General features: G+C 35.8%; 1 protein-coding gene, 1 long non-coding RNA gene and 1 pseudogene across 2 annotated transcripts; 2 read left to right on the forward strand and 1 right to left on the reverse strand.

Moving 5' to 3' along the window:
• The first annotated feature begins 756 nt into the window (after positions 1–756).
• Positions 757–4,481, forward strand: LOC147473929 (uncharacterized). Its single transcript, XR_015210240.1, has 5 exons — positions 757–889; positions 1,000–1,118; positions 2,922–3,116; positions 3,247–3,299; positions 4,299–4,481. It is a non-coding gene; the product is annotated as an uncharacterized LOC147473929 (long non-coding RNA).
• Positions 4,482–5,439: 958 nt separating this feature from the next.
• LOC147473930 (pentatricopeptide repeat-containing protein At5g25630-like) lies at positions 5,440–6,599 on the forward strand (annotated as a pseudogene).
• Positions 6,600–11,012: 4,413 nt separating this feature from the next.
• LOC147473931 (uncharacterized) lies at positions 11,013–11,930 on the reverse strand. Its single transcript, XM_086586860.1, has 2 exons — positions 11,282–11,930; positions 11,013–11,212 (listed from the first exon to the last, which is right to left on the reverse strand). The coding sequence occupies exons 1-2, from the start codon at positions 11,928–11,930 to the stop codon at positions 11,013–11,015; spliced, it is 849 nt and encodes a 282-aa protein (XP_086442986.1).
• Positions 11,931–14,294: the final 2,364 nt, after the last annotated feature.

The raw sequence follows: 14,294 nt of genomic DNA on the forward strand, positions 1-14,294 counted from the left end.
ACCATGAAATACCCTTGATAAAGTATTAAAATCAATTATTCAATGCCTTTAAGAAGGACTACTTAGTCATTTCAAAATTTACTACCATCTATACCCTTAAAATTATATAGTAACTTAAGGACGTATGTGTAAATTCAGGTCAGAAATCAACTATACGCCCCTATTCAATTGTTCGCCACTTACCCTTCATTAATTGCCAAATAATTACTTTTTATACCGAAATTAAATTCAAGAAACCAACCGTCTCTTCTTCTTCTCTCTCCCAATCAGGTATTTACTTCTGGCTTCTCTTCTCTCTCTTTGTCCTCTTCCTCAAACTTCTTTCGCCCTCTCAATTCTCCACTTTACGTCTCCCCCTCTTTTGCAAACAGAATTGGAATGATAATACAATAAGGGAGAATTGGAATGATAATACAATAAGGTCTTGCGGTTTAATGAGGTCAGCTGCTTTGTGTATGATTTTATTTGTTTCTCTGTTTGTGATTTAAACTTAAAAAGGTCATGTTGACGTATCATTTTCTTTTTTGTTCCTTCTCTTGCAAAATAAACTAATTCAGCATAAAATTTCAAACATGCAGTCAATTTGACATCCGTGCTCTTATACATGTTATAATTATTTGGTTCTGAACTTTTCTGTCGATAACTCATCCCCACATTTTTTATTGTTAAGATATTATTGCTTTAGACATGTATTCTCTCAGGCAAGATCTCGTACCGAAATTGAAACTAATTAAGTTGTTATTACACATTTTATTTCAGGTAAGAAACCATCTCCTATGTGGGACAGATTGGTATTCAATAAGATAAGGGCAAAGTTAGGTGGAAGGGTCCGATGTATGATTTCGGGCTCTGCGCCTTTGTCTCCTGACGTCATGGACTTTTTGTGGGTGTAAGTTAATGCAAATTTGCTCAGAATACATACATCTAATATATTTTTTCCACATTTGGTCACTTGGAGTATTTGTTGTTTCATAATTAACTTTATGAATCGCTTCCCAGATGCTTTGGCTGTAGCATTCTTGAAGGATATGGAATGACTGAAACTAGCTGTGTTATAAGCTCAATGGACGAGGCTGATACGTTATCTGGTCATGTTGGTTCTCCTATTCCCGCTTGTGGTAAGTTGTTGTTTTATAACTTATTAATCAGGTTTCTTATTTCTTGGTTCTTCAGTTCCAATGCAGTTCGTAACTCAATGATAAAACTGATGTGCATGTTCTAGGTTTATTCATTACATGGGTTAAAAACATGGCATTTTTCTCAGAAGTTTTTTTCTTGGTATGACTATTGACTGAAATGGCAATTGATAAAGGATGTCATATAATCATATTGTGTTTAACGAAGTCTTTCTATGCATTTTTTTTTTTCGTTCTTACAATAAATTTCTTTATCACTCATTACATAAATTTTTATTTATTTCGAAAGAAATTGCAGGTAATATATTAAGGGGCTTTTTATCTTGATTGTAAAGACATATTATAACTTATTATAATTTTACTTCTATTTAAATAATTCCTCCACCAACTGTGTTTTTTACACTACATTGACATTTTTTTCCCAATTTTTTCCTCATCATTTTCTTGATATTACAATACCCAAAACGGAATACAATCAGAAAATTGAATTTCAGATAAGAGTAAATATGTAATTCCATGGTTGGTGTTCACAGTAGTCTTATTGGTCCACCTTTGGGTTGTATTTCAGTAGTTGTCTATTTCTATTCTTTTTCTATCCGATTTTCATCGATATAGTTATCATTCATTATACTGAGAGTGTCAATGGCAACATGGTATTTAAGATAATAGAGTATTGATGCTGGGTAATCAAAAAATTTGATTGACGATGGTGGTTTGAGTTCAAGGAAGGTTATAAATTCACTTGGAGTGATTCACCTAAAAGCCCTTTCAAAGCCATTTCTTGGTCTACCACATAGGATATATAACACTTGGCCTTTACTATGTTATTGATCATATCAATGTGCAATGTGAAATTTGTCTATGCTCTTGGTTATATCAATGCGTAATGTGTAATGTGAAATTTGTTTATGCTTTTGGCATCTACGGTCACAGCTCAATGATGCATCAATTAGAAAAGACTAGGGTTATTCAATTACAAATCAATAAATCTATTTTATGGTGTGTTGCAATAATGTTAATTTCCAGATATAGTTATATTTTGTATTGATTTATGAACGAACTTTCCTTTACAATAATCTTGCAGCTGCGATATACTTAAAATGATCCTAACACGAAGTTGGTTTTTGAGAAACTAATAGTCTATCATTGTCTTCATTTTCTTTGGGGCTTGGTTTAGAGTATCTACTACTCCCTTTTCCATATCATAGTTGTTACTAATGGTAAATGATAGTTCAATATATTTTTGCTTAATCGCTACTTTATTTGTTTAAGTCAAATTAGAAACAAAATGGTATAAGGTGGAAAAGGGCTTTAGTAGAAGCTAGGTGCTCAACAAATGAATCGAATGGTGTTTTTATTTGTGCCCAGTACTTTGCATACCATTGATTGGTGTGTGTTTATGGTTTCTGTCAAATTGCAAATACTTTCTTCTTTCTCTTTAAGAATGTGTGGTATGCCTTGGTCTTTTTCTGCTTTTGTTAATATATGGTACCCATATTGTCCTTAAATGAAACTATTGGTTAGTACTTTAATTAGGAGTAATTGGTCATTTCATGTGCTGGTGAATAAAAAAAATCAAAACCACGCCATTATTTCAATTGTACGCCACCATAAATGCATTTAATTAAGCAATTTAATTTATTAGCCGTTAAAAAAAAACGAAAAGACCTTAAACTTCGCTCTCACCAATGAAGGGTTGCTCTCCTCTTTTCAATATTCCATATGATTATTTAGTTTTTATATCGTGAATGCAACTGATTATTCACCTTGGTGAGTTGATTTCAGATTTTTGGGAGAGCCAAACGCTAGACACAAAATAAGGTTCAATCTTGAAATAAATCATGCGCTTGATGAGGTACTATTACAGTTTATAGTCACTCAATCACTCAAACTTAATAAAGATAAAGATACGGAAGAGTAGGGATCACTACACAATGAAAGACCGAGATCACCCTACTTACCGTATGATAAATCCATAAGGTACGCAAGTTATTCTCTTTTCTGGTTAACTTTAATTGTGTTATAAATAATCATATAATTTATGTTTTGATTTTTCCTTTTTTACGGTTTACACTTTGAATATTCATTTCAAGGATTGTTCTAATTTCAGGTTACTACTGTCTCATCAAGTGCAATTTGCAACTTCTCATTTCAAATGCAAAGGTACGGTCTTCTGCCTAAATTATTTCTGTTTTTTTATTGAATTTTTGGCCTTTCAACATATGTTGTTGAGATACTACTGACCATTTCAGTTAGTTAAATGCGTTAGCTTTTTTTTTTTTGTAATCACCAGTTTAACTTTTACTGTTCACTTTAGGCAAAAATAAATTTCCACACACCAAATTGTTGCGTAGCCTTCTGTATATAGTTTTTGGAATTTATGTTGGTAATCACGAACTGCTTGATTAAATGCTTATTTGATGTTTATGTTTGTTCTACTTTAATATTTTTTGTTCTATAATCGTTGTATTAGGTTTACATTTTGAGGATAGTACCATGGATTTTGTATTATAATGTAGTGTCCTATGAATTTGGCACTCATATGTCTTTCTATCTATTTTTATACACCGTTATCAAAATTTTAATAAGGTTTCATGTGTCACACTACATGGAAGGAGTAAATAGCATTATCAGTCATCCTGACTTCCTTATATGTCATTTCAAATGAACACAATATTGTCTGTAGCATCACCGTAAAACAACTTGTGGTATGCATACTAGCGTAACCAAATGGTGTAAACCATGTACACCGTTCTTTGAATTCTTTTTCGCACATGATTGGATCCACAATAGTCCGCGCAAGGTCATTTTTTCTCCATTCCCATACTAACATGCATGTGACCTACTAACACAATAAGAGTTTTTTTGGTTAATCAATTGGAATGGGTAGTCAATCAGTCCTGTCATACTAGGAGTTGTTAATTAGTATGGGTGAATTGGCTTGCATTTCAAGATTAGCTTGCATTTCTCTATTTTTTACTAGGGGATTAGTTTGGATTTCAACATTCTTTTACATGGATTCATGTACCAACGGGGTACTTACTTGAACATAGGCTACTATACTTATTTCAGTTTAGGATCCAAAGTTTTTTGTAGCATATATACTTGATAAACCTTTTTTTTTTGTTTTTTTGTTTTTTGGTGTTTGTGTTTGTGTTTCAGGCGTCTTCGATTGCAAATCCTTTCTAAGACAGAATGAACCATTGTATTATCATTCCAATTAATTTCAAAGGCGTGAACGGTCAGTATCTATCGGTTATATGCGCTTTTACAATTAAGATTTTACTTATGTTGTTTGTATGCAAAAAAGTTAAATGATTGTTATAATTAAGTTGCAACTTTGGTATCATGTCAAGTATAAGGTGGAGAAGTACAGTTCATTAGAATTGTCCTAGCACGTATGGCCTGTCGCGGAGGAATCTAGATTAGCCTATGTGTGCTTGCTTATATGCATATCCTTAACAGACCTTATATTACTTTTAGTATCAAAGGAGGTGATGTTTTAGATGAGGATGGGAATACACTGGTCGAAATTACTTTTATAACTGAGGAAGCTGTCGATTAAGCAAGCTTTTAAGTTATAAAATCTGGCTATATATTTGACAGGTGTGAAACGCAGTTGTGGGAAGCGGCTAAGCTATAGGATTTGAATGTATAATTAATTTTATTAGCTCTTAACCTTGGTCTTAGTGAATTGGAATTAGTCTTAATTGTTCGAAATTGATTGTGTTATGAATTCCACTTTCCCAGATATGTAAATCGTGAGATGAATTTGTTAGTCAAAAAAATATGGTGAACATTGTAATACCAATAGGCTTTGTGTTAAATCTGGGTCAGAAGTGGAAGCAGTTAAGAACCAACTGCTCATGAAATCTCTTTAAATTTCACAAGACACACCTCCACTCCACTATTCATTTCCAAATTATGATTTTTGTTTTTGTTTTTGTTTTTACTGAATGAGTATACGAGTATGAGAAAAATGTAGTTCCAGTATGCAAAAAAAAAAAACCCTTTTTGCTTTTTCATGAATTTAGTATGTTTACTATTGTGTTTATTATTCGTATAATTAATTTCTTTGAATCTAATACTCACCAAAGCTATATTTTTTTTTTTTTTTTTCCATTGGTTGGAATACAAATGAAAGTTGTAAAAGTGATATGTGGTTATCATAATATCAAGGGAAAACTCTGTTGTCTGATATGGCAGGTCAAGGAATTAAGCCTAGCAATGTGACATATAACACTCTCATTGATGCCTATGGACGAAAGGTGCAGTGTATCCCGGCGGGATTCTTTGTTTTTTTTATCTTTTGTATTAGTCTGTGTAGTCTCGAGCTTTTTGCTTTCGTAAAGTTCAAGTGATTCGGTGTATTGATTTTGTTGTTTATTTTGTTAAAATATATGGGGAGATGGAATCAACACTCATGGAGATGCTCCGTGAGCGGGAATGTGAGCCTGATGTATGGACCATGAACACAACACTAAGAGCCTTTGGTGGCAGTGGGCAGATCGAAACAATGGAGAGTTGTTACGAGAAGTTCCAGAACTCCGGTATCCGTCCTGACATTAAGACATTCAATATATATACTTTTGTATTCCTATGGGAAGGCTGGGAGCTATGAGAAAATGAGTGCTGTGATGGAGTACATGCAGAAGTACTACTTCTCATGGACAATTGTGACCTACAATGTGTTATAGATGCATTCGGGAGGGCTGGGGATCTGAAGCAGATGGAGTACCTGTTCAGGTTGATGCGAAGTGAGAAAATCAAACCCAACTGCATCACGTTGGCATATGGGAGCAGGATCTGCAGAGAATTGAAGATTGGAAGCGTATTAAGGTTCATTGAGAACTCAGATGTAACGTTAGATACTACATTTTTCAATTGTCTGCTTGATGCATATGGGCTTAATGGGTTGCCTCAAGAGAGATGAAAGAGGCATCGAAAATGATGATAGAGAGGGTTGTAAAGCCGACAGAATTACCTCTGACACCATGATCAAAGCTTATGCTAGCAATGGTATCACCAGCCGAGCTAAGGAACTTGAGGATATGATCAACAAGGGGAAAAGCGACTCAAGAGAAATTGGGGTAGCTTGATTTCTGGTATATGCATCTTGCTTTCACTTGCAAGGTTGGTTAAGAGGCACAAATTGATGGATCTGAAGTCTCACAATACAGCCTGAGTAGCTACATACAAATGAATAACTTGCAGGAATCTTCTCAGGAAGTTTCTGCAGAGGCATAAGCGCAATTTTCGCTTCCACTACTGACTACCCTCAGGAATTAGCATAGATTATGTATCAACGTGACAACCTGGGTGCCAAAGGCATACTTTTTGTATGTATTATAATGAATTTGAAATGTACCAGGTAGATAAAAGGCCAACAACTGTACCAAGTATTCTGTCAGATAAATATATAATTTGTTATAGAAAAGGCTACAACTACTTAACAAAGCTGGTTCAATTCAGTAGATGTTGTTGTTAGATTCATTTCTGTTTCCTCTTGATAACTAAGTTTTGTGTATCGTTCATGTGTAGAGCACGTGTATTTTGCTAGTAGTTATAATGTATGCTAAAAGAGAAAACTGACAGTAAACATTACAATGTGATCAGCATGAACTACAAAATACATATTTCGACTGGCACACACAACCTTGCAACGTTGATAAATAGTAGCAGATAAATAATAATTCAGTTAATACGAATTTTATCGTTCCAATTCTTTGATTTTTCTTCCATCACAACTTAACGATTCAGTAAGTGCAAGTTTATACATCAACAAAAAGTTCTTAATAAATAATACTCTGACCAATGACACATTTTCATTAAAAAAATTTAACTCAACCACAATTAAATGGGTTAACCAACTTTATTATGGGTTATGTCTAAGATGCACTATGGACCTAAGCGATAAAGTTGGACTGTATGCGTCAATTTAGTTCGTATTACAGATTACCAAATGGGTTTATGACTTAATTCCATATTTGTGTACGACCCACATTTAAAAAAAAAAATTGATATAAATACATCTATCAAAAAGTGCCTACAAAAACCACTCAATTCTTTGTGAAATTAAGGAGAACACTTTCTTATTATATTAATTATTAGCAGGTAGGTGAAACTTTTTCTTGAAAGATGGATGAGATTAGAGATGAAAAAGATGCTAGGATTAGCAAAAGATCATTGATCATGTTAAACTTAGAGAATATTAGAGAAAACAGCTTATCTCACTCTTTCTATTCACCTCAATATATATAGATACAATAACAATGACCTAGCTAATTTAGGAAACTCCCAAACTAACTCCTAAACTTATGCTAACAATATTTCCACAATATACAAGAATATCCTATTACTCCCCTTCAAGTTGGAGCATGCAAATCACAAATGCCCAACTTGCGTAACAAATAACCAAACTGCTGACGCCCAAGGGCCTTTGTCAAAATATCAGCCACCTGATGACCAGTAGGAACATATGCTGTGGAAATATTCCTAGCTTGCAACTCATCACGAACAAAATGACAATCTTCCTCAATATGCTTCAGACGCCATGAAAGATGTGGTTCTTCACAATGTGCGGCGATCGATTATCACAAAATAACCCTCATAGGCTTAGAATGAAGAACACCAAGAGAACGTAACAATGACTTTAACAACTTAAGCTCCGCGAGGTTGTGACAGCCATAACACGATACTGGCTTCCCGCAGACGAAAGTGGGACACCGTATGTTGTTTCTTGGTTTTCCAAGAAACAGGAGACCTACCAAGAAGTACAAAATAACCAGACAATGACCAATGGGTCAAGGGACAAGCCGCCCAATCACTATCACAAAAACCATTCAACTGCATATCACTAGGGCGCAATAAAATTCCCTGACCAGGGTGTCCTTTCAGATACCGTAAAACACGAATAGCAGCATCCTAATGAGCAATCTGCGGGTTGCTCAGAAACTGAGCGAGAGTATGAACAGAATAACTCAACTCAAGGCGAGTAACAGATAAATACACCAAACGCCCCACCAAACGCCGATACTGGTCCGGATGCTCGTAAGGATCACCTGCCGCAGACGCAAGATGATGATTCTACTCTATCGGAGTATCAATAGGTTTACAACCCAACATACCTGCTTCCGTCAAAATATCCAAAGCATACTTGCGTTGGGAAAGAAATAATCCCTCATTACCACGAGCCACTTCAATACCCAGAAAATATTTTAACACACCAAGATCCTTCATATGAAAACAAGAACTTAAATATTGCTTGAACCTCAAAACCACATCAAGAGTGGAACCGGCAATTATCAAATCATCCACATAAACAAGAACGTGCAAGGAGACATTACCCCGCTGATAACTGAACAAGGAGTAATCTGCATACGACTGTACGAACCCAAATTTTCTCAAAGCATCAGACAACTTAGCAAACCACTGTCAAGGCGCCTGTCTTAAGCCATACAAAGACTTACGTAACTGGCACACCTTCCCTGGAATAGGACTACTGTACCCTGGAGGGAGCTGCATATATACTTCCTCCTCCAAATCCCCATGAAGAAAAGCATTGCAAACATCCATCTAATGCAACTCCCAATTTTGTGTGACAGCAACAGCAAGAAAAAGACAAATTGTTCCCATTTTAGCAACAGGAGCAAAAGTTTCATTATAATCAATACTGGCCACCTGACGATTACCAAAGACAACGAGACGTCCCTTAAGGCGTTCAACATCACCATTTGCGTGATATTTAATTTTATACACCCAACCACTACCAATCGCCTTCTTACCAGGAGGTAAGTCGTCCAGAGTCCACGTACCACTATTTTCAAGAGCATCAATCTCCTCTTTCATAGCCTGATGCCAACCGGAATCATGAACTACTTCTTTGAAGGAAGTAGGCTCTTTACGCTTAGTAATTGCTGCTAAAAAATGTTTATATCTCACAGAAAATTTATTATAATCCACATAACAAGCTATATTGAACTGTTTACCTGAGGAACGAGACGAAGCAGGAGAAGCAGTAGATGATACAGGGGGGCCTATCTTTCGAACAACAGTGTTGGTAACAAAACCCCGAAGGCGCGTAAAAGGTTCACGAACCCGATGAACCCTACCAAGGTCCTCATTATTTGGCAATGGAACAGTAGTATCTCCAGTTTCAAGAATTTCTAGACTCCCCCTTAAATGCAAAAATGTCGTAGTGTCACAAGGTACCTCACCAACCATCACCGTACTCGGACTCGGCGAAGCCATCAAACCATCACGATATGTCATAGCACCCCCAGGACCTGCACTAATAGACGCCATACTCCCTGACGGAGCACCACCCATGTCTACAGCACCGTCACCACTTACTCCAGCACCACCCACGTCTTCAACACCACCCAACTCACTCACGGCATCAATCCAAGCATTAGGTGACAAATATTTTTTAAGTTGTACAGGAGTATAACTATGTGCAGGTTCAGGTTTGGAAAAAGGAAAAACATGTTCCACGAACTTCACATCTCGACTAACAAAATACTCATGGGTATCTAAATCATACAATCTCCAACCTTTTTGACCAAATGGGTATCCCACAAACACACACCTCCTAGAACGGGGTCCGAATTTATCTTTAACACGAGGCCTATTAGCAGCATAACATAAACACCCAAATACCTTTAAAGCAGTAAAAGTGGCTGGACTCCCAAAAAGAATCTCATAAGGGGTTTTACCATCCAAAACAGGGGCTGGTGTCCGATTAATAAGATAACAAGCAGTCAAAACACATTCACCCCAAAAAACAATAGGCAACTGAGCTTGAAAATGCAAAGCATGAGCAACATTAAGAAGATGTTTATGTTTGCGCTCCACTCGACCATTTTGTTGTGGAGTATCCACACAAGAAGTGTGATGCAAAACTCCCATTTGAACAAAAAAATCTTGTAAGCATAAAAATTCTTGCCCATTATCACTCCGTAACACCTTAACCTGCTTATTAAATTGAGTTTTGACCATTGCACAAAAAAATTTAATCAATTGGCCAACTTCATACTTTCCAACCATCAAATACACCCATGTAGCTCGAGAACAATCATCAACAATGGTCAAAAAATAATGAGCACCATAGCTAGAAGCAACACGATACGGCCCCCAAACATCGCAATGTATCAAATCAAACAAATCAGAAGCCTTATTCGTATTTAATGGAAAAGAGTTACGAGGCTGCTTAGCCAAAAAACACACTTGACAATCGTCATCAGAAAACTTAGTAAAATTACTACTACTGAGTACTCCAGGTAAAGACCGCACCACCTTCATAGATGGATGACCCAAACGCCTATGCCACACCAAAGCTGAGTCTACAACTGTTGAACGATTTGCTTGAATACAACGAACTGGAAGAAAAAGATAGACCCCATTACACTGCTCCCCTGCTCCAATCAGGTTCCTCAAACTCCGGTCCTGAATAGTACATAGCTTGTTAGTGAAAAGGAATATAAATTTCTGTTTTTCTAAAAATTGAGACACAGACAGCAAATTACAATTTAGAGCAGGAACATATAACACATTTTCCAGAATGAGGTGCTCACTTAGTTTAATACGACCTTCTTTAGTTGCAGTAGTATGTTTACCATTAGGAAGACCAATAGGTTCCGAAGAAATATCGTGTACATCAAAAAATAAATCGAGGTTACCGAACATATGGTTTGTTGCACCGGAATCAATAATCCATTGGTCTAGATTTTTCTTACCATACAACTGTGGAGTCGAAGTCGAGACTTTAGAAGAAGTTAAAGCAGCTACCAATTGCTGTAGTTGGGCATTAGATAGGGTAGGCACACTTGCACGATCTACCACACTAGCACCACTGTCCATAGCAGCAGCAAAACCACCTCACCCACGGCCATAATTTCCTCGGCCTCCTCGGCCACTCGACCTACCACCACTATGACCACCATTACCAGCCCACTCGGGCCACCCAATCAACTGAAAACACTTGTCTTTCTCATGACCTTTGCGGCCATATTGAGAGCACAGACGAACATCAACACTACCCTGCGCCCTACTTTGCACCACACCATCAATCGCAAACCCTACCACATCATTACGAGAATCTTGAGCAGCAGTCACAGATTAGTGTCTCTCTGCAGAGAGCACCTTACCATGCGCATAGGAGAGTGAAGGCAAAGGATCAAGCATCAATAGACAAGAAGCAACGTCATGATATTTTTTAGAATCAAGACCCATTAGAAACTGATGCAATTTTTCGTTTTCTAGAAGAGTATGGTACTCACCAGCAGCGGAACACGTACAAGAAGGTAACTTTATGGCACTCGCCAATTCTTCCCACAAAGTACACAATTCACCATAATACTCGGTAATAGATCTACCCCATTGTTTGCAATCAGCAATCAGATTTTTGAGTTCCTGAATACGAGCACCATTACGAAGAGAGTATCTATCACGTAGATCATCCCACAATACTTTAACTTGATCAGGAAAAGGGACAGTTTTCCTAATTGAAGCATCAAGAGTGTTAAAAATCCAAGCCACAAGCATTGAATTAACGATTCCCCATTGACCATAATCCGGAGAATTAGCATCCGGTGCAGGAATTGTTCCATCGACAAACCCTAATTTATTTTTAGCACGCAAATTATTATGAAGGGAACGTACCCACTCATCATAATTATTCCCTTGCAATGAAATAGAACTAATCACAGACCCCGTACCTTCTGATGGATGAAAATAATAAGGGGTAAAAGGTTCATATCGAGAGACAGTCGTTGGAGATTTATTAGTACCAGACATGATATGGTATCACAACAAAAAGGAAAAACAAATTGAAAAAAAATACCCACCCTCACAGGATTGAAAATCGCTCTGATACCATGTTAAACTTAGAGAATATTAGAGAAAACGGCTTATCTCACTCTTTCTATTCACCTCAATATATATAGATACAATAACAATGACCTAGCTAATTTAGGAAACTCCCAAACTAACTCCTAAACTTATGCTAAGAATATTTCCACAATATTTAAGAATATCCTATTAGATCATACTTTCTTGCCTTAGCCACTATTGAGTAAGAGAAATTTCTACATACCTTAGATCATTATTGAGGAAGAGAAACTCATAGCACATACAATCCTTACCTGTGAAGGTAGTTTACTTGCTTACTTTAACAAGTAAGGAACAAACAGTAACTGTTGTTAACAAAACGGAGTCTCAAACTTTTATCGCACGGGTCTTAAAAACTTAATTATCATATTTTCAGGCAGAGCACCAGTAAAAGACCACCTAGAAGCCTATGAAAGTCACATGTTTTTTCTTAAGAAAGATGGCGCTAAAAGGATGTTTTCAATTTCATCAACAGCCAAGCCGATAGAGTGAGGTGGAAGGAAGACAACCTATAATGCATTACCAGAAGGAGAGCTACCAACACTATTAACTAGAGGATCTAGAACTCCAAAACAAGAGTCAGTGATTGCGCCATAATAGAGTGCTAAAGGGCCTAAGATATATTGATTAATGATATTCATAGGGATTGCACTTACACTTGCTGCCAGCATTGAACTTGAAATGCATCTCCTATCTATATTCGACAGCTTCAAGAGGACTGATTTCTAAAGATAAATTGTCATTGAAAACAATTCCTTCACTCTAGAACTAGACTCAAGGGATTGTGCCTACCAGTCAAGACAGGAAGGTGGGATGCTAGCTAGCACATATTCTTAGTTTAAGTGCATAAATTTACGAGCAATGTACGAAACAAGTTATAGGATTTTGTTTATAGATATCGTGTTTTCACATCAATTTGTTGTTTACGAAACTTTACGGTGTTTTATGTATGGCTTCATGATTGGTTTACGATTGCTTAAATTTTAACTGATCAGCTTCATGATTGTTTGAAAAATTTCCATTGCTAAGTTATGGTATAAGTTTTCTTTGTTTTTTTTTTATACATTTCTGATATTTGTCAACAGCACCAAGTTTGGGGGTATTTTTGCTATAGTGATATAAACATAGTAGGGATGTCTCACCAAGTATAGTTTTGCATTGAAAATAGTGGCAATATCATCTTCGCTTCATTGAACATTTTCACATAACTTCAATCAAAATTCTATTATTAAACAACAAAAATAAGTCCAAGAGATTTATCAAATGAGGGTTTTTTCTTTTTATGGATAGTAGGGATTTCAAGTTAGATAAAATTTAGATGAGTGAGCAATATAATATTCATATCTCATAGCTCTACATAGTTACTAATATTTTTCATAATAATTTAATATAAAGCAAGATCAGCAAAGTTAAGATAGTTGTTAATCCTAATAAGTCAAAGTGTCAAACAACCTACAATTCGTTAGACTTGAAACCAAGATCATGCTAAGTATTCCCCAATATAAGAATGAGAAATTCGTTTGACCTTGCAAAACACTATTTATGTTTCACAAACGGGGCAATTATATGATAAAGCAGAACATGTGGATAACAGTTACACAACCGAATTGGCAAAGACAAATAACCGTCCACATAAAAAATTTAGTGAAAGCCAATATAATATTCATATCTCATAGCTCTACATAGTTACTAATAATTTAATATAACGGCACCCGTTTGTAGGAGGAGATTGGATGTGGATAATTAAGTCTAAACCTAGTGTAAACTTTAGAATATGTTTTATGTTTTATTAGTCTAACCACCATTAATACAATTCAAGTTATTTTTAATCAAGTAGTATTTTAATTATGTCTTCTTATTATTATTATTTATTCAATGATAGTCTAATGATCCATAGCTAAACCTCCATTAGAGGGATATGATTGAAGCTTTGATGAAGACTTAATATGTTAGTATAAAATAGTTGTATTTAAGAGCTTCAAATCTATAGGGTAGTTCATTCACCATGAGAATGGGTTTCAACTTCCTCTCATGCTAATTATTAGTTTGTTAGAGATGCCATGAATAATTAGGGATAAAAAGACCTAACATTTATGTTGAACCTTGTGTGAAAACATAAAGATTAGGGTTGCAATAAACTCTATACTAGCGTGTTAGGGATTAATCAAGGTGGATTTCAAATCTCCCTAATTCCTTCTTCATATTCACATTTTATTATTTAATTGTCATAGTTCAATTTAGAAATTTAGTGAACGACTTAATTTTTGATCG

The sequence above is a fragment of the Coptis chinensis genome, unplaced genomic scaffold (genome assembly GCF_015680905.1).
Source record: "Coptis chinensis isolate HL-2020 unplaced genomic scaffold, ASM1568090v1 utg157_pilon_pilon, whole genome shotgun sequence".
In the NCBI taxonomy this organism is placed as follows: Eukaryota; Viridiplantae; Streptophyta; class Magnoliopsida; order Ranunculales; family Ranunculaceae; genus Coptis; species Coptis chinensis.

Bases quoted from the DNA above. Each gene is read 5' to 3' on its own strand.
- LOC147473931 (XM_086586860.1), bottom strand. From the start codon at position 11,930: ATGTCTGGTACTAATAAATCTCCAACGACTGTCTCTCGATATGAACCT. The intron at 11,213-11,281 runs GTAAGGTGCTCT...ATGATGTGGTAG, and splicing joins TTCACTCTCCTATGCGCATG to GGTTTGCGATTGATGGTGTG.